This window comes from Camelina sativa, chromosome 11 (assembly GCF_030686135.1).
Source record: "Camelina sativa cultivar CO46 ecotype springtype chromosome 11, ASM3068613v1".
Classification (NCBI taxonomy): Eukaryota; Viridiplantae; Streptophyta; class Magnoliopsida; order Brassicales; family Brassicaceae; genus Camelina; species Camelina sativa.
Genome location: NC_141890.1, coordinates 34,113,545 through 34,134,936, shown reverse-complemented (window position 1 = coordinate 34,134,936; position 21,392 = coordinate 34,113,545). Strand labels below are relative to the sequence as shown.

At 31.7% G+C, this 21,392-nt stretch overlaps 2 protein-coding genes and 2 pseudogenes across 3 annotated transcripts; all 4 read right to left on the bottom strand.

Moving 5' to 3' along the window:
• Positions 1–392: 392 nt before the first annotated feature.
• LOC104724898 (cyclin-T1-5) lies at positions 393–4,778 on the bottom strand. Of its 2 annotated transcripts, none has more exons than XM_010443463.3 (7): positions 4,538–4,778; positions 3,322–3,580; positions 2,817–2,898; positions 2,342–2,476; positions 1,939–2,114; positions 1,699–1,850; positions 393–1,620 (listed from the first exon to the last, which is right to left on the bottom strand). In XM_010443463.3, the coding sequence occupies exons 2-7, from the start codon at positions 3,546–3,548 to the stop codon at positions 653–655; spliced, it is 1,740 nt and encodes a 579-aa protein (XP_010441765.1). In that variant the 5' UTR covers positions 3,549–3,580; positions 4,538–4,778; the 3' UTR covers positions 393–652. The 2 variants fall into 2 exon arrangements, with proteins under 2 accessions (XP_010441765.1, XP_010441766.1); XM_010443464.3 differs by having other exon boundaries at positions 4,543–4,774.
• A 1,450-nt stretch (positions 4,779–6,228) lies between these two features.
• Positions 6,229–7,552, bottom strand: LOC147934779 (F-box protein At1g30790-like; annotated as a pseudogene).
• Positions 7,553–8,061: 509 nt separating this feature from the next.
• Positions 8,062–11,656, bottom strand: LOC104724897 (disease resistance-like protein CSA1). Its single transcript, XM_010443462.3, has 4 exons — positions 10,334–11,656; positions 9,939–10,250; positions 8,944–9,849; positions 8,062–8,859 (listed from the first exon to the last, which is right to left on the bottom strand). Exons 1-4 carry the CDS (start codon positions 11,414–11,416, stop codon positions 8,212–8,214), a joined length of 2,949 nt encoding a protein of 982 aa, XP_010441764.2. The 5' UTR covers positions 11,417–11,656; the 3' UTR covers positions 8,062–8,211.
• Positions 11,657–15,452: 3,796 nt separating this feature from the next.
• LOC104728560 (disease resistance protein RBA1 pseudogene) lies at positions 15,453–16,039 on the bottom strand (annotated as a pseudogene).
• Between the last annotated feature and the right edge of the window lie 5,353 nt (positions 16,040–21,392).

Genomic DNA, 21,392 nt, shown 5'->3' with positions numbered 1-21,392 from the left:
GTTAAAGTACATAATTCACTCAATACCATACAAAGGTTTCTCTTTTACATCGTATGTAACTTTAGACAGACATTGTAATAACAAAATTCTGGAGAAGCCACAAAGAAGTAAAACTCAGTTGAACAATTACTGTAACAAGAAAGAGTTATTATATGAAGCTGATTTAACCACAATCTATACTTCCTATGACCTGACTCTAATCTTACCATAGTAGAGGAAACTTTTTCCCCAATGAGAAAATGGAAGCAAAGTGAAGTATAACGCACACAACAAAAAGATGGAAAGTATTAAGTTGCCTAGAAGAATCAAACCGTTGCCCGGTTTTAGATTAGACAGAGAAAAAAGAGCAGGTGTTAATGCATACTTAGAAGTAACCTAGCATGAAGTAGTTATTAAAGGGAAAACCTAATTATATATGCTTCTCAATATCCTTTTCGGATGATGAGTCCTTGTTCAAGCCGTTGGATAGTGCAAAAATGCCACATATATATATATATAATCAACATAAAATACACTGAGCATTGGTTCCAACGACTGAACCGACCCATGTAGAAGTCAAGTTCACATGGTTGGGCATCAAAGTGCCAAAGGTCTTTAAAAAGACCACAAGATGGAATATAAAGAGTAGCAGTTTTAATAATCATTACCTCTCTTATGAATGGTTATTCTCTTGTGAGTGTCTTCTGTGCTCTCTGTCACCATGGTGACTACTACCTCTGCTCGTCTTGTTGTGGCCTTCTTCACCATTCTCACTATTGTGGCGTCTCTTTCCTTCTGTCTGCTTTTCAGGAGGGCTTCCCATTTTTCTCTTTCTGCTATGCATCATCGGGGACACATCGTTTACCATTTCGCCTTCCTCTGTATGTTTGACTTCTCCTTTAACATCTAGAATCTCACCATGTTCTGTGCCCATGGTATCAGAGTTCTCGACCTTTGGTCTGCTCTGTACTTTCCTTTCCTTCGTCTTTTCATCTTCAACAGCTAGTTCCACATCTTCCAGTTCTCTTTCAATCAGATCATCCTCATCCATCAAATCCTTTTTCCTTGTCCTTTCACCTAGCAACTTCTTAGCTTTCTCTCGTTTAGCCTTCACCTTATCTCGAAGCAATTTCAAGTCTTTTGGCGATTGGCTGATTGGGACATCACCAGCTTCGACATTTCTAGATTTATGAACCGCACCATCATCTTGAAGCTCTCCACCCTCTCTTTCTGAGTTGTCTTTCCCAGGTCCCTGAACTAAAGGTCTAGAGTTATGGGGGGCTTCTCTCGCACTGTCCTTATGGGCGGCTGTATGACTTTCAGAATGTAGGCTGCTTTCTTTTGTTTCTCTCTCTATCACCTCTTTGTTATCGACACTGACGTTGACTGCCTCACCAACCCCATTATCATTGTTCTGATTCAGTACTCCTTTCGATGAACTCCCAGGATTATCAGAATTTGAATGTTCATGGGTTGAACGTACTGATGTTTGCCTAGAACCAACATGCTCATCGGTGGAAACTGCATTTCTGGAGCCTGGCCGCTGAGCTGACCCTCCACCTACACTACTTTCGACTTCGCTCCCTTGAGATGCAGGGACACGATTTTGCTCATAAAGCTCCAGCATTTGGTTGCTAACATCTGAAATCAATCCAAAAAGGGAATGAAAGTCAAACATGGAAGCAAGAGTTGTCAAATCAATTTCATCATGTAACATACCCTCCAATTGTCGGGGAGTGACATCAAATTCTTGCCACCAGACCTTCTCTCCATCTGATGGTAACTTCACTTTAAGGAACTTGGCCGCAAGAAATATTGCACCAGCCGCAATATGGTGAGGCTTAAATTGCAGGCAGAGCGATGTCCGTAGACTGCAAGCCACTTTCATTGTATGAAGACGAAAATACAAGGCACATAGAATTATTGGAAGCTTTAGTAGGAAATAGTACTTGAACGTACCCATCATTAACAAAATTCCATGCAACTTGGGCAAGAGCATTCTGTGCAACCTTAAATTTCTTTATTGCCTCTACAAGGGGTTTATAAGGATGATGAACGTTGAGGTCAAAGCCTAGAGTAGAAAGAACAATTTTTTCTCCGTTTAATATAAGCTCTTTATGTTGCTCATATACTTCCTGCAAAAATGATATACATCAAAATACATTTTTGATATGCTGACCAACAGAAAATAAATCAGGACTAAAGGAGCATGGTTCTACAAAACAACGAAGCAAAATCAGGACTAAAACCTCAATGTCAAATAAAACAGAATACTGTCTATGGGGAAAGAATGATACATTCATCTATAACTAGCTAAATGGAGGCAAGAGATTTGAGAAGGTTCAGTAGTAAGATGGAATACCTTTTGCTTGATTTTCTGCGAAGCACCAGGATCCTTCTTGTTTATAATCTCATAGGAGACAAAAATAACGTCTTTCAAGGGCCGTGGAGTTTCCTCAACCTTTCCAGCAAGGAACATGCATACAGTTGCAATGGTCTGTAGAAATAACATAAAGAGAGAGCTCAGTAAAGATTTAAGTACTTTTTCCACTCTAGAAGAAATAAATCAGTACCAACAATCACAAATCAAAGAAAAACCTCTACCAAAGTGACAGTAAAACTATCAGTGAGAATAGACTAGTGAGCTATCTATAACCACCAAGAAATATGGCAAAGAGATGGAGCCAATATATAAGAGAATACTAAGGAGCCAAGACATTTCAATACCTTGAATTCTATACTAGCCAGACTACAGCAAAGTGGTTCAAACAACACAGACAAAATTCATATTTTTTTTAAAGCATTCAATTTGTTCAGGTGCAAAACAATAAACTCACCCTTCTGTCGTTCTTTGCATGTGACTGGCGAAAGAAGAATCGATGACAGAAGATTATCGCTGTAGCTATTGTAACCTGGGGACTGATTGGAAAACTATATTAGCCACTTTCCAAGATAAGAAAAAAAAACTGAAAGCTTTGAACAATGCAAAAACCATGACTACAACGACATGAAGTAAAATTTAGACAGTGTGGCAGCAATGTCTTCACCACTAATAACTGTCTCTTATTTTGTAATCATGTCAAAGAAAGAAACATTGAGATAACATGAACAAAACTTTAACAACTTTCAGTACAAAGGTATGCCTAAAACCATCAGCAGCAAATCAAATTCCAATTATATAAAACCTACTGTAAATGTAGAGGGGAAACTATTATCAGTAGACAATGTTGATGGGACGGATTGGACAAATGATCATGTCAAGAAAGACAAAGCCAGCATGAAGCAGTTAAAATGGAAAAATGCACAGAAAGGAATCTAGGTTGAGGTTAAAAAAGAACTTACACTTTCAATCTCATGCCCAAGTCCTGCAAAAACGTACAGTAAGATTTGCGGAGGTATGTTTCCTTCTTTAAGTCAATACCATCCAACCTTGACGGCGAATTCTCTTCTATTTCTTTCCTTCCAAAATACCAGCGGGAAACCTCTTCTTGCTTTTCATGAGAATTCCTTGAGTGTGATGAAACTCCACTCTCACTGTAAGAACATTCCCCAGCTAGTACTCCAGCCATTAGTCTCTTCTAAAACCAAAAACTCTCCCAACCTAACAAAAGCAGAGAACCAAAACGTGCATCACTTTACAAAAAGATATAAGCCTGAAACTCAACACTAGAAAAGACACAAATCTAGAAATCACAAAAGACCAGATCGATTCCCCAGGAAACGAAGCTATCATCTTTAAGACAGATACACACTCAAGGACAGGAATCAACTGAGAAATATACTGATTTATGAATAGTGTCATGGCTCCACTTTACAATGTTAAGTAAAGCAGAGAAGCAAAATCTGCTTCACTTTATAACCATCTGCCCAACCTAGCAAAAGCAGAGAACCAAAACAGGGCCTCTCTTTACAATGGGTAATAAGCCTGATACTCGACACTAGATAGGATACAAATAAAAAGATCATAAAACAAAAGTATATAGCTATGATCTTCCTACTTGTATTCGAACTTGAGCTTTTGAATAACAATGTGAAATCTTACGAGCAATTAGAAAAATCTAAGAAGAGGAATCAACTGAGATTTCAAACAGATACACGGAAGGGCCACAAAGGGGGAAGAGACTGATTCGTCAATAGTGACACACAACCACATAGTCTTAACGAGAGTCAAAAGGGGATAAAAGTCTTCTACCAGCTATGAGCATGAATCATGGAAACGATGAAACCTTTACGAATTGCAAATCATGCAATCGAACTTATAGGGACAACTTGATTAGGCAAAAATATCATTGACCATCAGATACATTCGATCAAAAATCCCAAATTTTGCTCAAAACACGAAACGAGACCTAGAAAATTAGTAATTGGACCCGAAAAAAAAACAGATCCAAAGGGTTTGAATAGGAATTAACCGAAAGGTTGGAAATTTCGTTGAGAAATTCAACTGACGGTGGAGAATAAGACAAAAAAAAAACAAATCGAGAGAATAGAGAAATCAACGAGAATCCAAAGACAGTAATCGAACGAGGGGAAAAAAAAAAAAAGATAGATACTTTACCTTACCCTGCAACGAAATTGACTTCTCCAGTCGCGAATTGCAGAAGACGAAGAAGAATAACGCGTGAAATTGAACAAACCCTAACCCTAGAGAGTCTCGCGAGAGAAAAAATCGAAAGACGAAGAAGAAGAAGAAGAAAAAAGGGATATCTCAAGTACTCTAAAGGGAGAGTTCTGATATTATTAAAGCTGAAGACCAGATTCACTTTTTGCCTTTTTCACATTATAAGAATAATTTATTTTTTTCCCCTCATACATTATAAGAATAATAAAATACACAATTTTTCTTCTTCTTTTCATTCGTTTATATTCTTTGTTGACATTTTTAATAAAATAAAAATAATAAAAAAGGAAATGAGATAGGAAATAAAAATCAAGAGGTAAAAATAAATATGAAAATAATATTATATAATATATATGGGCTTGATTGATGTGGTAGGAAAATTTTCTATTGAAAACATAAAATCAATTTTTTTTTTATGAAAATTAGATTTTAATCCTACCCTGACAATATTTTTATATAATAGAATTTTAATTTTTATTTGTTTGTTATATTAAGTTAAATAATAGTTGGATTGTTCATTATTAGTATAAATAATAAAATATAATAAGTAATTTATAAGATAGTATCTGATTAACATACAATTTTGCTAATGATTTAATTATTTTACAGAATTTCATTAAATTACCTTGATTTGATATGTCTAATATTCTAATATTTATAGTGTTGACCAAATAATTAAATGAAAATTTACCTTTTCCCAATATAACCATATTATATAATATTTTAAACTATTTATAAGCAATGATTGTAAGGTTTTAATTGATAAAAGAAAATAGCAATGAAATGAATATATTATAAGGATAATACCCGATTCAAGATATAATTTAGGAATATGATGTTAAATGTACAGATTGTAAAAGTATAAACAAAAGTTGATTTAGAAATATAAAAATTAATTTAGAAGAGATATTTTAGGAATTAAATTGGCTTAACGATTTATTTATAGACATATTAATTGACTACTCGATTTTGAATTGCCATATTTTAGTTATTATTTTGTGTAATTTTGTAGGGATTAACTTTGTAACTAAATTTGTAAATAAATATAACTTAAAGGGTAGAACATAAAATAAACTTCAAAAATATTAATATATATGTGACAATTGTAATAAAGATGTATTTTGTTATATAATGTATTAATTAATATAACAGTGAATAGATCAAACAACTATGATTTTTAATTAAAATAAGTAATCTGAAAATTTCAAATTTGTAAAAAAAAAAAAAAGTAAATTAGAAAAAAAAATATTAGTAAATTATCTGATTAATAAGAATATTGGGGTTAGTTATTTTGAATATTCTTTAAAAATAATAATAATCTAACGCATTGCAATTATTCTTTGTATCTTTTCAATACTTGCCATGATTTTTTTACTTTGGTTCTAAATTAATTGCATTCTGATAACTTTAGTTTCTAGCATTGATAAATTTGATTTTTGCGGCACTGGTTTGAAGTTGAAACACCTTTAATAAACAAACAAACAAACCTGACAAACTGTAAAATCGGGGATTTAAAATAAACAATGTTGTTTGTTAAAAAGAAACACAAACTTGAGTTTTGTCACAATCCTTCATAAATTTAGAAAAAAAAAAAAAAAAAAAAAAAAAAAAAAAAAAAAAAAAACAAATTATAAAGACATGAGATTTTCGAAGTGTTCCGGTGAGAAAAGGACTTGACAAACACATTGCTCTTCACTTGTATGATTGCACCCAAACTCTTCAAATCCTTTAAGTTCAACCCTTCTGAATAACTTCACGCCTCCTATGTTGTAGTAGTAAATGTACAATGGCTCATGCTTGGGAGGAAACTTTAGCGGACCTATAACGACCTCGTAGCTTTTGTTCATCCCTAAGATTTTTAACTCAATATTCCCGGACAAATGCAACAACAAAGGGTGGACAGTTAGTCCTTTCCTATACCAGTGGCGTTTTTTGTCAAAGTCATCTAGAATCCACAAATCAAAACTACCGGGAAGATCACGTGGTAAGGGCCTAACCCCGGCTACCCTCCCATTGAAGTTGATCAATGATCCATGTTTTATGACTGGCCAATATGTGTTGATAGAACCTATGCACTCACCTCTAACGTTAAAACGAAAAATAAACAATCTCTTCTCTTGTCTTCGGGTAGTCGACACACCGTAATACACCATCCCATTGATGCATATTCCATTTGTTACAACTGTATAACGCGGGATTTTTCTACCTTTGATGCTTCTCCATGAAAGATTTCCTCCTCCAATTGTTAAAACCATGTGCTCTTGACAAGGTTGGCCATACCAAGACGTGCTACACAATGCTTTGCATACATTACCAACAGGATCATATCCCAAGAACATATATATGTGCTCTCTTCTACCACTAGAAGCTTTGATATCCGGCAATGTTATGACTTGTCTAGTGCTAGGGTTACATATCGTGAACCGACCTGGATCTGAAGGATTTGACAAACCGAACGAACAATCCATGGATGGAAGAGCAATGAACAAGGTCCACAGGGAAACCGGACAGTGTCATTTCGGGATAGATATGCAAAGAAGTATAACGAATAGGGTTCAGCCGGCAACCGCGTATTGGCATTGGAAGATTGGTAACCAAAGAAGTAGTAGGTACCTCTGTTTCATTGTGTGAAGTCGATAAGAGGATTACACGGTTCTCAGTAATACGAACAGCGACTAGAAACCGTGACCGAGTCTGGTACATTGAGCAGAACGAATCGATGGATACTTGGTTTTGGATGATGGATATCCATTCCTTGGATACACATTGGAACTTCTTAAGAGATTTAGCCGGCAATCTCTTCAGAATCTCAATCGTCAGATCAAGAGGGATATAAAGAGCTAAGTTGCTGATTGACCCGCTACATACACCATCCTCACCTCTCATGTCACTCTCGTCTTGCTTTTTATAAGAAATCTTGTCTGAATATTCCCTGGCTAATACTCCAGCCATTGATAAATCTAGGCTATCTATCCAAAACAGAACCAAATGTGCATCACTTTACGATAGTAAGTTTATTAAACTGATATGTTTTTATTCATACAAACTGCACCGGGAGGAAAATATAAATCGTGATAAGAAATTAATACTTATACCTCATAGAATCCACTTTTCCCAGTCGTGTATAGCAAAAGAAAAATAACCAACCCTAAATATATACTATACAGCAAGAAAGAGTGACAAGGTGATCAAACGAAGAGTCTAATTTGAAGAACAAACGTAAGAGAGATTCACTCCCTTTTTTAAGCCGGAAATAATGTGTTTAACACTTTTTTTCTAATGATGTGAAGGAGGCTACGGCATATATGTATGGAAATATTGAAGAGTCGGTTTTGTGGTCTAAACGGGCTTTTTAGAAAGGAAAAAAATTGTGACCCAATTGGGAGACTACATTATTCGATCCGATTCATTAAAGTCATAGGGTTGAGTTATTGGCTCATGCCGTCCGTCTCCGTCCGAAAAAAACGAAAATAAATTTTTAGTCTTATTTTAAGTGAACGGGAATATAACCGATCTAGTTGAATTACCCGATTATTACATATCTAAAACGAATTTGTCTATCTATACAGGGTACTGGCTTTAAATCTACATGTCAGCTCTAAGTCTAACGATCATAATCCCCCTTTTGTGAAATAACCAAGGAGATTTATCCCGCTTTTAGCTGTTGTTGGAGTTTCACCTGGATAATCACTAAGATCTTCTGCGGATATGAACGTGCTTGCTTCACCATTTATCCTCGTCCTTGCCGCGGAAACAACATTACTAACTTCATCATCAGGTTCATACACCAAACCAAACCCACATTTCACCACTTCACATTGTGCAATCTCTTCACCAGTCCCATCTGTCACAACGAATCTAAGCTTAGCTTTAGCAGGAACACATCCTTTCTTGTACTCTTCTTTTTGTAGCTTCTTGATGTTCAACCAACTTATGTAGCCGATAAAGACATGGTCTGACTCGATCGTACGCGGCTCATTCCCTGGTTCGAACCAACCACCAACAGGAACACTAAACTGGCTGCATGATGCATCTAAGTTTTCAAACTCACAGGTGCATTTAACCAGAAGACGGTTGTTTTGATCTTTGTAGTCATGGAACGAGACAATGGCACATAGATCTAGTCCAAGAAACTTATTGTCACACCAATGTGGAGGTAGCTTTGGTTCTAACACTGAATCAAAGGCTTGGTGACTGAACCATGGAGGTACTTCGTATCCAGGGTAGCATGTCCCGATCAAAGCTCGAAAGACAAAACTCTGCAATGAAATATATTGTCAGAAAATTGCAAAATTTGACACATAATGGAGCAGTTGAGAGTTGAGATGAGAAAGAGTAGAGACCCCATTGTGGTGATCATCTGAGATCAATAGGCATTTTCTCCGTATGTGGGATGCAATATCATTCTTTGCAGCATCACTGAGTTTGCAACAGTTGGTGAAGATGAACATGGAATGAATATCTTCCATTGGCATGAGATGGGCTAACGGACTCATGACCCTTTCCAGGGAGATACAATCGTGTGCATCTAAGCACTGGAGATTCGGTGGAAGTGTTGAAAGAGATATGAGATTCTTGCAATACTTCAAGTCCAGCCATTTGAGATGATACAGTTGACTGATGTCAGATCCTAAGCTGCTGATCACATCATTTCTGCTTAAAGATAGACGCCGCAGAAATAATAGGCTGTTACTACCGTGCATAATCTTTGGCACTTCTCCAATTGACGTTCCATCAAGTAGTAACACCCTGAAATTTTCCATGTTCTCTACAACATTTGGAAAACTCTTGAGATCTGAACAGCCAGAGAGAATCAGTTCTTGAAGAGCTTTAAGCTTTCCAATGCACTCTGGAAGACTCCCAAGCCTTCTACACTCTTTCAGATTCAATAAGATAAGTCTCTGAAGCTTCACAATGTCTGAAGGGAGATCCTCTATTGCAGTTCCATCTAAGTACAAATATTCTAGATTTTCTGAAATTAGCCGAAATTCTTGAAGGTTCGAACACCCGCTGAGGATAAGAGTTCTCAATGAACTCAGATTTATCTTTGGTAGATGCCTGAGACTTGTGCATCCTCTTAGGTTCAAGAAAACAAGACTTTCCATTGTTCCCATCTCTTCAGACAGACAAACTAGACTTGAGCAACCTTCAAGATTCAATCTCAAAAGATTTGGGGCCATCAAAAACCCTGACAATGTCTGCAACATTCTTGAGTTGTTAAGATCGACCCACTTCAGTTTCGGTGTATCCTATTAAAAATCACATAATTTTTTCCACCACCAGTCAGTAATCTACATAACTATAACAAGAAAGAGGAACCAGACATATCTATACTAACCTTGGAAACTTTCCAGACTTGTTTAATGTTGCTGTAAGGGAGCCTGAGATCAACAAGATTTATCGGGTTGAAGTCTGGTGGAAGTTCCTCCAAAGGAAATTTCAGCCAGTCAAGGTATCTGACCTCTTTCAACGGAAATGAAAGTCCATCAGGAAAGTTTAATTTGCAGTCGCTTTTACACTCCCGTGGACAGGTAGAACTGCAGAGTTTAAGGTAGCGGAGATTGCACATTTCTGTAAAGACCAACCTATCTAAAGGCATGTTCGTTACTTCAGACATGTCTAGAGAAATGCCTCTCACAGTTTTGGTTTCCTGAAAAAATAAGTTTAAAGGCAAAACCATAAATTCACTTATAACAAGAAAACTGAAAGCTTAAGCTACGTAATTAGTCTCACCATTTCGCCACGCAGTGCAGCCTTAATGGAGTTTTCATTCAACAGCCTATATTTCTCCTGATTAACTCCACAAGATGTTAATGAACAAATTTCCATGGCGAATGTATGTAGTAAATCATGCATCTCTACGCTTCCGCCAGAGATACTAATAAAAAACTTGTGGGAAAGATCCGTTATCTCCCTCGCAGCTTGGAAGGACTCACTATGGCCAGAATGCAGTAAGCTTCTCGCATAATACTCATCCTCTGATCTGAAGAAACATGCTATATCAAGGAACACATCTTTCTCCTGTTGAGTAAGTTCATTATAACTTATTTTCAAAATATCATGAATACTCTTGTTTGGAGTTTTAGCCAATGTATGAAGCCGCTCTCTCCATTGATCCTCACCTTTCCTTAGAAGATCCCTACCCAATACCCTGAGAGCTAATGGATTCCCTCTAGCGTAATCCACAAACTCTCTTGACATTTTCATATAATTTCCCATCTCGGGGTTGCAGATGTGATCTTCAAAGGCATAAAAGCTGAAGTACATCAACCCATCTCCAAGATTCAATCTTGGAACCACGTAAGGGTTTGGATCTAACTCAGTGATGAATGCCCTATCACGGGTTGTAATAACAATCCTGCTTCCTTGCTTAATCCAGTTTCGGTCACCAAGAAGAACTTCTATTTGTCTTTTGCTACTCACATCATCAAGAACAACAAATACTTTGTTACGGAGAAGTAGATCCGCAAAGCAATCATGCGTAGTCTCATCAGTTATGTCTATACTAGTGTTCTCTAGTAAAGCTTCAAAGAACATCTTCCTCACACGATCAGGACCATACTCCACCCATTTATCACGGATCTTCATAAAAGCCACACAACGAACGAACCGTTGTCGAGAGCTGTGGAACAACTCCGTGGCGAGAGTGGTTTTACCAATGCCAGGCATCCCAACGATTCCAACGATTCGAGTTTCGTCGCGGCGAGAAAAATCCAACTTTTCCTCGACTTGCTTGATCCGATGTTCGAGTCCAAACGGAGTAGCCATCTCAATCCCTTCTCCTTCCAAAGATGGAATGTCGCCGAGCCTTTGCATAACTTCGTTGACGATTGTCTTGACGAAATCGGCCTCGTTGCTGCCATAATTAGAGAAAGAGAGATCTTATCGAATGAGAGAATCGAAATCAAACTATTCAATCATGAACCATCAGGGTCAGAGAGATGATGATCTGAGATTTGGGGTTTAGGGTTTGGAGGATATTGATATTTCAAAGGAATCAAATTGATTAAACCAACTATCGAACCAAACTGAGTCAACCAAACCGAAATCAAAGTCAAGTTACTATTTCCCGGTCAGCTTCATATATCTTTGATTAACCATACCAAAAGTTTTAAACCAAAGAGGCAAATACGAAATCTGTTCCAAATACTCAATTTGAAATATACTATCATGTTATACTAATCACTAACATTAATCTCTTTGCCAAAATGTTGTCTTATTCGTTGTGGTGATTTCTTAATACTAATCAACTAGTAAATATTTCGTGCTATAAAGCACATAACAACATTTTTTCCAAAATTATAATATAATAAAGAATTATTGTTATATTTATTTAAATAATTATTTTGTTTAAGACAGTTTTTACATTTAATGTTACAATTGTTTGGTAAATCTACATATATATTTTTGAATACTAACAAAGAGTGTTTCAACTTGACATCTTCAGTGATTTATGTAAAAATTACAAATCTTATATTATTCAATCATGTATTTTTAAGAATCTACTTTAAAATCTACTGTTATTGAACTAATAATTTAAAAATCTACTTTAAGATCTACTGTTATTCAAAATAATTTTTGAATTTAGATTTTAATGATTTTAAGGATATTTTAGGATTTGTGAGGATGTGTTTAGTTAAAAAAACAAAAATCCAAATCTCATGGTTTTAGGTAGAATTTGAAAGAATTTTACAATAAATCATATCAACCTCTCTAAAATTATCAAAATCATTTAAATTCTCATGAAACCTCAAACCACTTGATATATTAGATTATATACACCCGTAATTACTTTAGATTATTATATTATTTAAATTTGTTTGATGTATATTATATTTTTATATTGTTTGTTTATTGTATTTGCATTATTATTTTGTGAAATATTTTAACGTAATAATTATAATATTATAATTATGAGCAAATTAAATTTATTAATTTATCAACCGCATAAATTTAGTTTTACCAATACGCCGATGTGGAACATTAAAACACAATTTTTTTTCATAGATTGAGTAGTATATCTTTGATTTTAAAAATTTAAAGCACAACATATGTAAAAAATTTACGCATTTATTAATCATATGTATTAATATTACAATTCAAAACAGTTTGTAAATGAAATAAAAGAAAGATGATAGGAGAATCATAATTTAAAATATTCACAAAATCTTGCAAATATAATTATGAAAAATGACAACATTGTATACCTAGATATGAAAACGTAGTTTTTAAAATTTTGATTGGTCTAAAATTTTTAAAAATTAATTAGTAATTTTTGTCCATAATTAAATAGAGAGAGATAATTTTTTTTTTGAAACTAATAATTATTTAAAAAAAAATTATTATCTAATATTAAAATTATATTTTTACCCTAACTGAAAATTAAACATTTTCTTTAAAACCAATGACATGAAACTGTAATTTTTTACACTTTATAAGATTAGTTTCATATTTGTACTTCTCAATTAATATAGTAGGATACTTTGTTTTCTCTTTGGATTGTTAAGAATACAGTATTTGATGTCATATTAGATTTGAGCAATTCTCATTAATACCACTAAAATGAGTTTTCTTCCAAAAATATCACTTTTAGTTTTTTTTTCTTTAAAAAATACCACTAAAATGCTTTTTTTTTTCCAAAAATATCACAAAATTGAACTAAAATTTTTATACTAGAAATGAATCCCTAAATCCTAAACACTAAACCATACCCCTAAAAACTATAACCTAAATCTAAATTTGTCAACCCAAACCTAAAAAAAATTATACCCAATGAAAAACCAATTTTGTGATATTTTTAGGTGAAAAACTTAAGTGTGATATTTTTGGAAATAAAACTTAAATTATAGTATTTAGAAGAATTCCTTTTTCCTCTATTAGATTTTTAACAAACTTAAAAGCGTTTTAAAACTAAAATTTCTCCCAGCCGGATCTCATTGCATCAAAGACTTCTTCCTTTAATCCCCTTTATAATAAAACGGAAGTACACAACATTGTTTTATATACTATATAATAGGTTGGTTAAAAATAGGTTATACATTAATTGATAGATTAATTAGTTACAAATAGGTTATACCAAAAATCTTAAAGAGAATACTCTAAAGAATCATATCATCTAACTTATCGTATTAATTTCCTTTATTAAATTATTCATCAAATAAAATCTTTTGATATCTAACTTAACATATTAATTTGTTAATTATCATTATACTTCACCTCTCATTTTTATATATGAGTCCATTTTGTGAAACAAATAACTTATCATATTATTTACTATAATTAAAAATAGTATTATTTCCAGATATACCATAAGTTGAATTAAAAAAACAAATATAAATTGTTCAATCTATAAAATATTCAAGCTTTAGTAATATTATTCTTTAAAAATAATATCTATTAAATTAAAAAAATTTACTAAGTAACAGGTAAAAATTTGAATATTTAAATTCAATTTCATATTTTTTTTGTTGAATTTTATAATTTTATATGATATGGTAAACTTTAAATAATTTATTTTGAAATATTTTTAATATATTGAAACTTGATATAAAAGTTAGAAACTATAAACACTCTAAATTGATTTGTTATAGCAATTTCAATAATATGTCACTATAGTATGAAAGAATTTCAAGAAACCAAGTATATTAAAACAAAAAAGTATAACAATGTATTAAATTACTCATAATATAATAACTCGCTTTTTAAAAACAAAATTTACAAAATTATGTTTTATAGTGACATTCAAGTCATGATGTAGAATATACATTGTTGAAATAACTTCACATATATAACCTAATACAACATATTAAAATCTTCTATATATCAATAGAGAAGCACTTTCACCAAAAAGTTGAAGTGTCGCGCTCATAGAGCTTCTGTACCTTTTTTAATAAATACTGTTACTTCTCATTATTATTTACATAAATATGTCATTGGAATATTATGAACCAATGTTTTTTCTATTAGGTTTTTAAAATGAAAGATTTAATCAACTATTAAATCCGAAAATGTATTTAATTATGATTTTCATAATCTATTTACTTATTAAAAGTAAACTACATTTCACAAACAAGAAGAAAAATTATTTATTTATTTACCACTTTTATCATTTTTCTCATTGTATTTTTAAACTTAGGATTAGTCTAAAAATCAAATTCACATTTTTTTATTTTTCACATTTTATCTATTTAATGTTTCACATAAAAAAATGTGAATTTGATTTTTAGAAACACAAAAAGACATCAAAACTTTCTACACCACCTTAAAATTCTTTTCCAAGTTCAAATATTTCACAGGTGAAACGTATTTTTACAGAAAATAGTTAAATTTGAATTAACAAAAAAAACTTTACTTACATATTTTGTTTTATACAAACGAATTTTAAATCTCAAATAATAATTTTATTCATAATATTTTATTTAAATCAATTTATCTCGCAAACAGTGCGGGTTGGTACCTAGTTTTATTTTTAAATATAAAATATACAAAATTTTGTATAAAATAAAATTTAATCAGTGTTATAGTACGAATATTTATCTAGAATCATTAATAATATAAAACTTACAAAATAAGTGTCTTTTTTCAAGCCATCATATTTAGCATATGATTTTATTGCATAATGTTTTATCCAAAAAAACTTTTTAAATCAATTTCATCATTTTTTTATATAAAAATTACAATATCAATAAAATGAATTTCAACCCGTGCTCTACCACGGGTCTTAATCTAGTTTTCTCTTTATTATGCTAACCATAACTAGAACATGAGAAACATGACTGTTGTTTGAAGTATATGTTATAAAATTTGGTATGCTTGACTGAAAAAAAATGAAAATAATCTCCATGTTTTAGTCTTAAACTTTTAGAGAGTAGCACGTTATAAGATATAAGGGCATCGAACTAAACTAATACCTCTTGTCCTTCAAGGGAAATCCTGTCTTTGACTTAATACACTCCAACGCCACCTTCCATTTGTTCAGAATGTGAGCTTTATGCAAAATTCCATGACTCTCACATGCTTCATCAAGAAGCCCTTTTAATTCAGTTGGCTTAACCTTAAAGAAAATGGGAATGACCAAAAGTTTCTTCTCATCAGCTCGTTCTTTGATCTTCACCAACTCGTTCAAACACCATATTGATTCCATGTACCTCCTCGAGAACACGACTAATGCGATCTTTGATTCCTCAATCCTACGGAAAAGAGCGGTTAGATCTTCTCCTCTTTTCTCGTTATTATCCACAAACACATTGATCCCAACGGTTTTCAACGCTGGCTCTAGATGGCTGATGAAGTTGTGGCGCAGTTCAGCTCCCCGGAAATTAACAAACACTTGGTGGCACGGAACCAGTGGTTCTTGGACAGCCTGTAGAGGGAAGCCTAGCGCCATTTTAGAGGTTTTTGATTGGATATACTTTGGAGACAGAGAGATAGTGAATGTGGAAGAAAATAAACATTGTCATATATATATATATATATATCATTTCTTGTTAAGTATTATAGGATAACATGACAAGGTAGCAACATGTGTGCTCTTCTCGTTCCAACTCTCAAGACTCCAAGGTCGAAGTAGTTCATTCCACGTACAACCTTTTTCTTAAAGGAATATTCAGACACTACATCTTCATTGTAATCATTTTTATCTGTTATAAGACAATATATCTTATCCTTTACAATTATACAATGGGAGAAGACTTAAAATTTTCGAAGTTACTTTTAATCAAACCCGTACAAAGTGGGGCTTTTCCATTTTTTCTAAGCAATTGGACAATGTAATGGACAAGTGCGTCTTGCAACTAACAATGTAATGGACAAGTGCGTCTTGCAACTAACAATAGCTTAAATTATAGTTTATTCTTTTCCAGGTATTGGCGAAACAGTCGTGAAAACAAAAGTTTGAAAAATGTTTGCTAGTTAATCCCAGACAAAATAACATTTACGTATTAGTTATCCAATCCAGACAGGAAACGTTTTCAAAAGAGACGACATCAGTGAATCTAGTTCTAAAGTTTCTTTACATATGTTTCAAATATTAAATTTATTTGTTTCTATATAATTTTGAATTGATTATTTAAAAATAAAGAAAAATCAATGTTTTAAGCTCAAGAAGAAGTTAAACTGAAGCTAAAGACTCTCGAGGACGCAGATGGTTTCAGCTTGGTCTTTGGAAGTCAAAGTCATGTGATACGCATGCATGTGAGGCTTAATGAGATTAATTAGGCTTGGTTATTATTGAGCCGCTTAGGTCGATCCGTTTAAACAAAACGATTTGTAGCACGAGCGTAATCGATTATAGAGAGGGGCTGAAAACTTGCAAACTTGTGAAACGTGAAACATCATTCGGATCCTAGTTAGTTGACATTTATAAATTATACAAATACAATTTGGTATTGTAAATGGCTAAATAAATGCCTACTAATCTGATATATTTATTTTTATCCATACGACAGTAAGCTGAACAATGGAAGAAATGCATAATCTATCTATATATACATTTTTGCAGCAGTTTATGAAAAAAATCCTGGAGTTCTAACTTATTTACAGGAATACTATTGTGTTAATTTTTGAAATTGATAAATTGGGTTCTACGATTAACAATAAACAACTGAAGGCCGAAACCCATTTCAGTTCTACTATTAATATTAATCCGAATAATTCCTCCCCCCCACAAAAAAAAATTTCAAAAATTTAATATTAAATATACAGAGATTTTATTACCTTCGACGATGATCTTAAGCGAGATTTGTGGCCAAACCTTTTGATTTCCAAATATCTTCTAAATCAATCAAGTGAAACAGAAATAAATGTCAGAATATATCATATCACACAAAGATACCATAACAAACTAATATAGTAATTATCTCCCTAATTACTTGCTTGATCGGATCTTTTTTGGTATCGTAACAGATGTGTTCGTCGACCTAATCGGTTCCCTATAAATAATACTAACCTAAAACTCGAATAATCCTAAGCAATCATATCTGTACAGCTTTCACAAAAATTCTTAAACACTTTTTCTCTTAATTCTCTATGGCTGCTACTTTTGCCTTCTTGAAAGATGTTTGAAAACCACATGGAGGGTCCAAGTGAAGGTCATTCATTCATGGCGTCAATATACCCAAAACACTGGTGAAACGCTAGAGTTGGTTTTCTCAGATTCAATGATAAGAAAATTTTCAAATAAACTTGCATAAATGAAACAAAACAACATATTAGACTTTTCTATTACTAATGAATCTTTTGGGTTTCATTATTTCAGAGTAAAATATTTGCCTAAACCCGTGTTTTCTTGTGGCCAACTTTTGTCTAGGGTTACATCCAAAAAAGGTTTGAGAATACTAATACTAAACAAAGAGGCAAAGATTCAGAAGCAAACAACTATTACTATGTTTAATCAAAAATGCAGGTACCTATTCAATTACAATAAGACCTCTCAATCGAAATCCATGACTCAGCCATATCATTATTGGTTGTAAGGAATAACATAACTCTATATTTTACTGAAAGTGTCTTGATTTTTTTTTTTGGAAAACACAGTTTCTTTACTTTACTACATTTATGTAAAACAGAGAGCCAATTCATTTAATCTGTTTCAAATTTTGTCAAATTTTAAAAGCTGATACAGCAAACACATCTACTACATATACTAACCTGAATATGTAAAGAACTGAAGACAGTTATTGTTGGCACCAGTAGTATGTTACATTTATGAGCTTGAACCTGAGGAAATCAAAAACAATTACCTATATATAACAATAACAATAAATCTTGATTATTAGAACTTTAACACCTTCCTCTATTACTCACCATTTTTTCTTTTCAAATTGCTGAATTATTACTGCCACTTATATTAGCTGTTGTGTAAAAATTATAAGGATTATATACACACCACAACTATATATTCCAAAGTATTTAATTATAAATAGATGAAACAAACAAAATTACAATGTCACAATAGAGTATACTCATATAATTTAAAATACTATTATTTATACATTGCAAACTAAATAGACACATACAAAAAACAGTAGATTTAATACTACATAAAATTTAATTAACACTATGATATCCGAACTTTACTATAACACACTACACCTAAAGCATACTACTTATACACTACATAATATATTGATGTAACATATTGCTAACTTACAATTTAGAAAACATTAATTACATATATACTTAGTATAATAAAAATTACATTTTACACTTTTAAATTAAAAATTAGTCCCGCGGTATACTGCAGGTGAATATCTAGCGTATTTCAATAAGTTTTGCACGATAATAGAAAAGACTTGGCCAATGAAACCTCTTATTTACTTAAGGAAATTTAGACCTGCGTAATTTCACAAGTAAACGTCTTTTATTATGTGCCACCAGTTTATTCTTGTTGTGTTTCTTTTTTTGGTTGTTGGTGGAATGTTATTTTGCATATTATATATTCCTAACTATTTATATAGTTGTTGCATCTATACCAGTATTTTTGTAGAGTCTAGAATTAAAATACTGCGAAACAATTTTTTTTTAAATAATAACATTTTAATTTTTTTTTGTTTTTTATATTTAGTTTGTTTTGTTTAATTAAATAATAATTTTGTTTGGATTGTCAATTATTAGAACAATAATAGGGGAAATACATAAATATGTAATTTACAAGCTATTGTCGGATTAAGTCACAATTTTATTTACCAATAATTTAATTGTTTTACAAATTTTTAGTTAAATTACTCTGATTTAATATGTCTAATATTCTTATATTAGTGGTATTGACCAAATAATTAAATGAAGATTTAACCCGTGTTTCAAAACCGAATTAATAATATTTTATATTTATACTAATGTTAATTCAAATCGTCATTTTAATAACATGTCTCGCTATATAACAATCAACCGTCATATTAGTGGTTTAACCTGTGTTTCAAAACCATCATATTAGAGGTTTTGGTTGTGTCTTGTGTTTCGTTTGTGAAGTTGATATTTATACATGGAAAATGCTTGATGAGAAAGGAGTTTACGATCCGTAGCAATAAAAGAGAGATTTTAGTGTTTTCCTATTTGAGTTGATAACATTATCGCAGAATAATATTCAGTTTCTTAACATGGTATATACTATATTAAATGTTTTTCTTGATGCTAAAGTTAAATATACTCAATTATTGAGTTTCTAAAATTTGGGTTCTCATTTATATGAACTTTATTAACGTTATAGTAAATATTGTGATTGTAATTATTTGTTACTCAAACTCGGCTGTGTCATTTAAATTTAAGAGACCATACAGTCTCTAAAGATTTATTAAAATTGGTTTGGAGATTTTTATGGGATTAAAAATTTAATGCGTAGAGTTGTGTTTGGAAACATCAGAAAGTATAGATGGTGTCAAGCTTATTATGGCTATAAATGTAAATAAATTTGTTCGATTAATATAGTTCCATTAAATGAGTTTCCAGGAATTGTTATTTTAGGAAAATAGTTAGGGGTTAATGTTGTAAATAAAATAAATTAAATAACCAAAACTTTAAGGGCATAACACAAAATGTACTTCAAAAATAATAATCTAGATTTGTTTTGGAAAATATTAGCATTGATTGCTTTAAATCAATATCTAGACAAGTTTAGTTAACTTTCTCTACTATTCTTATAACCAAACACAATTAAAATATTTTAAATATTCATATATTTAATGTTCTACAATTATTATAGATATTTAGAAGATTTTTTCCACATTTAAATTTTTTATTCTCCTATCATCTTTGTTTGAATTTAATTTTTAATAGTTATAAATCATCATATAATACATAAAGTTAATAAAATGTAGCTTTTTCTGCATATATTGTAATTTGAATTTTTTAAAACAGACATATCAATTAATATAAAAAGCTTGTGTTCAACATACATATATAATAAATTTACCGTATATAGTAAATTTTAATTTTTTAAGAAGTTTAAAATGTTTAACTGATATATCTAAACTTTATAAAAAAAGTTTCAAATTATCAATATTTAAAAATTTTAAATAACACAGACGAGTTATATTGCATGACGAGTTATATATATACAACGAGATGATTTTGAATCAATAATAATAACAAAAAACGGGTTAAATGTTCACTTTATATTTTTAACAACACTAGTGTATGTCAAACTTAATTAAGATTGTGTTAAACAAATATAGTTCCACGATATATCACAAGTTTAATTCGAGTTTTTAGTTGAACTGTTTAATTTAACCGTATATAGTAAATTTTGAACTTTTAAGAAGTTTATAATATTATAACTAATATATCTAAATTTGATAAAAAGTTTAAAATCATGAATATTTAAACATATTTAATTTTCAAAATAGCAAAAACGGGTTATATACTTATATTGCAGGACGAGTTATATGACATGACAAGATCGAATTGATAATACTGAAAAAAAAATATCATTAATATGATACTTCAATACAGATTAAATCCCCATTTTACTATTTTAACAACATTAATATAAAATATATTGAATCAAACTTATTTAATTAAGATTGTATTAAACAAAAATTGTTTTGCGATATATTTCAGGTTATATACTAAATCTGATTTAGGGGATTCGTTCATTCAGGTTATATACTAAATCTGATTTAGGGGATTCGTTCATTGTCTGTAACCCACATCGTCTCAATTTGGATCTATAAATTTCATTGTCTATTATCCAAATCAAATACATACCATAAATAATCTTCTTCTCCGTTCATTTTCATTTGCTTGTATTATGTTGATGTAGAAGAAAAAAAAACTTAGACGGGCCTAAATGAACACT

Coding starts and splice junctions, on each gene's coding strand:
- LOC104724898 (XM_010443463.3), bottom strand. CDS start 3,548: ATGGCTGGAGTACTAGCTGGGGAATGTTCTTACAGTGAGAGTGGAGTT. Junction 2,477..2,816: donor ATGCAAAGAACGACAGAAGG/GTGAGTTTATTG, acceptor TTATTTCTACAG/ACCATTGCAACTGTATGCAT. Junction 1,851..1,938: donor TGGAATTTTGTTAATGATGG/GTACGTTCAAGT, acceptor AGTGGCTTGCAG/TCTACGGACATCGCTCTGCC.
- LOC104724897 (XM_010443462.3), bottom strand. CDS start 11,416: ATGCAAAGGCTCGGCGACATTCCATCTTTGGAAGGAGAAGGGATTGAG. Junction 10,251..10,333: donor CTGCACTGCGTGGCGAAATG/GTGAGACTAATT, acceptor TTATTTTTTCAG/GAAACCAAAACTGTGAGAGG. Junction 8,860..8,943: donor CAGATGATCACCACAATGGG/GTCTCTACTCTT, acceptor ATTTCATTGCAG/AGTTTTGTCTTTCGAGCTTT.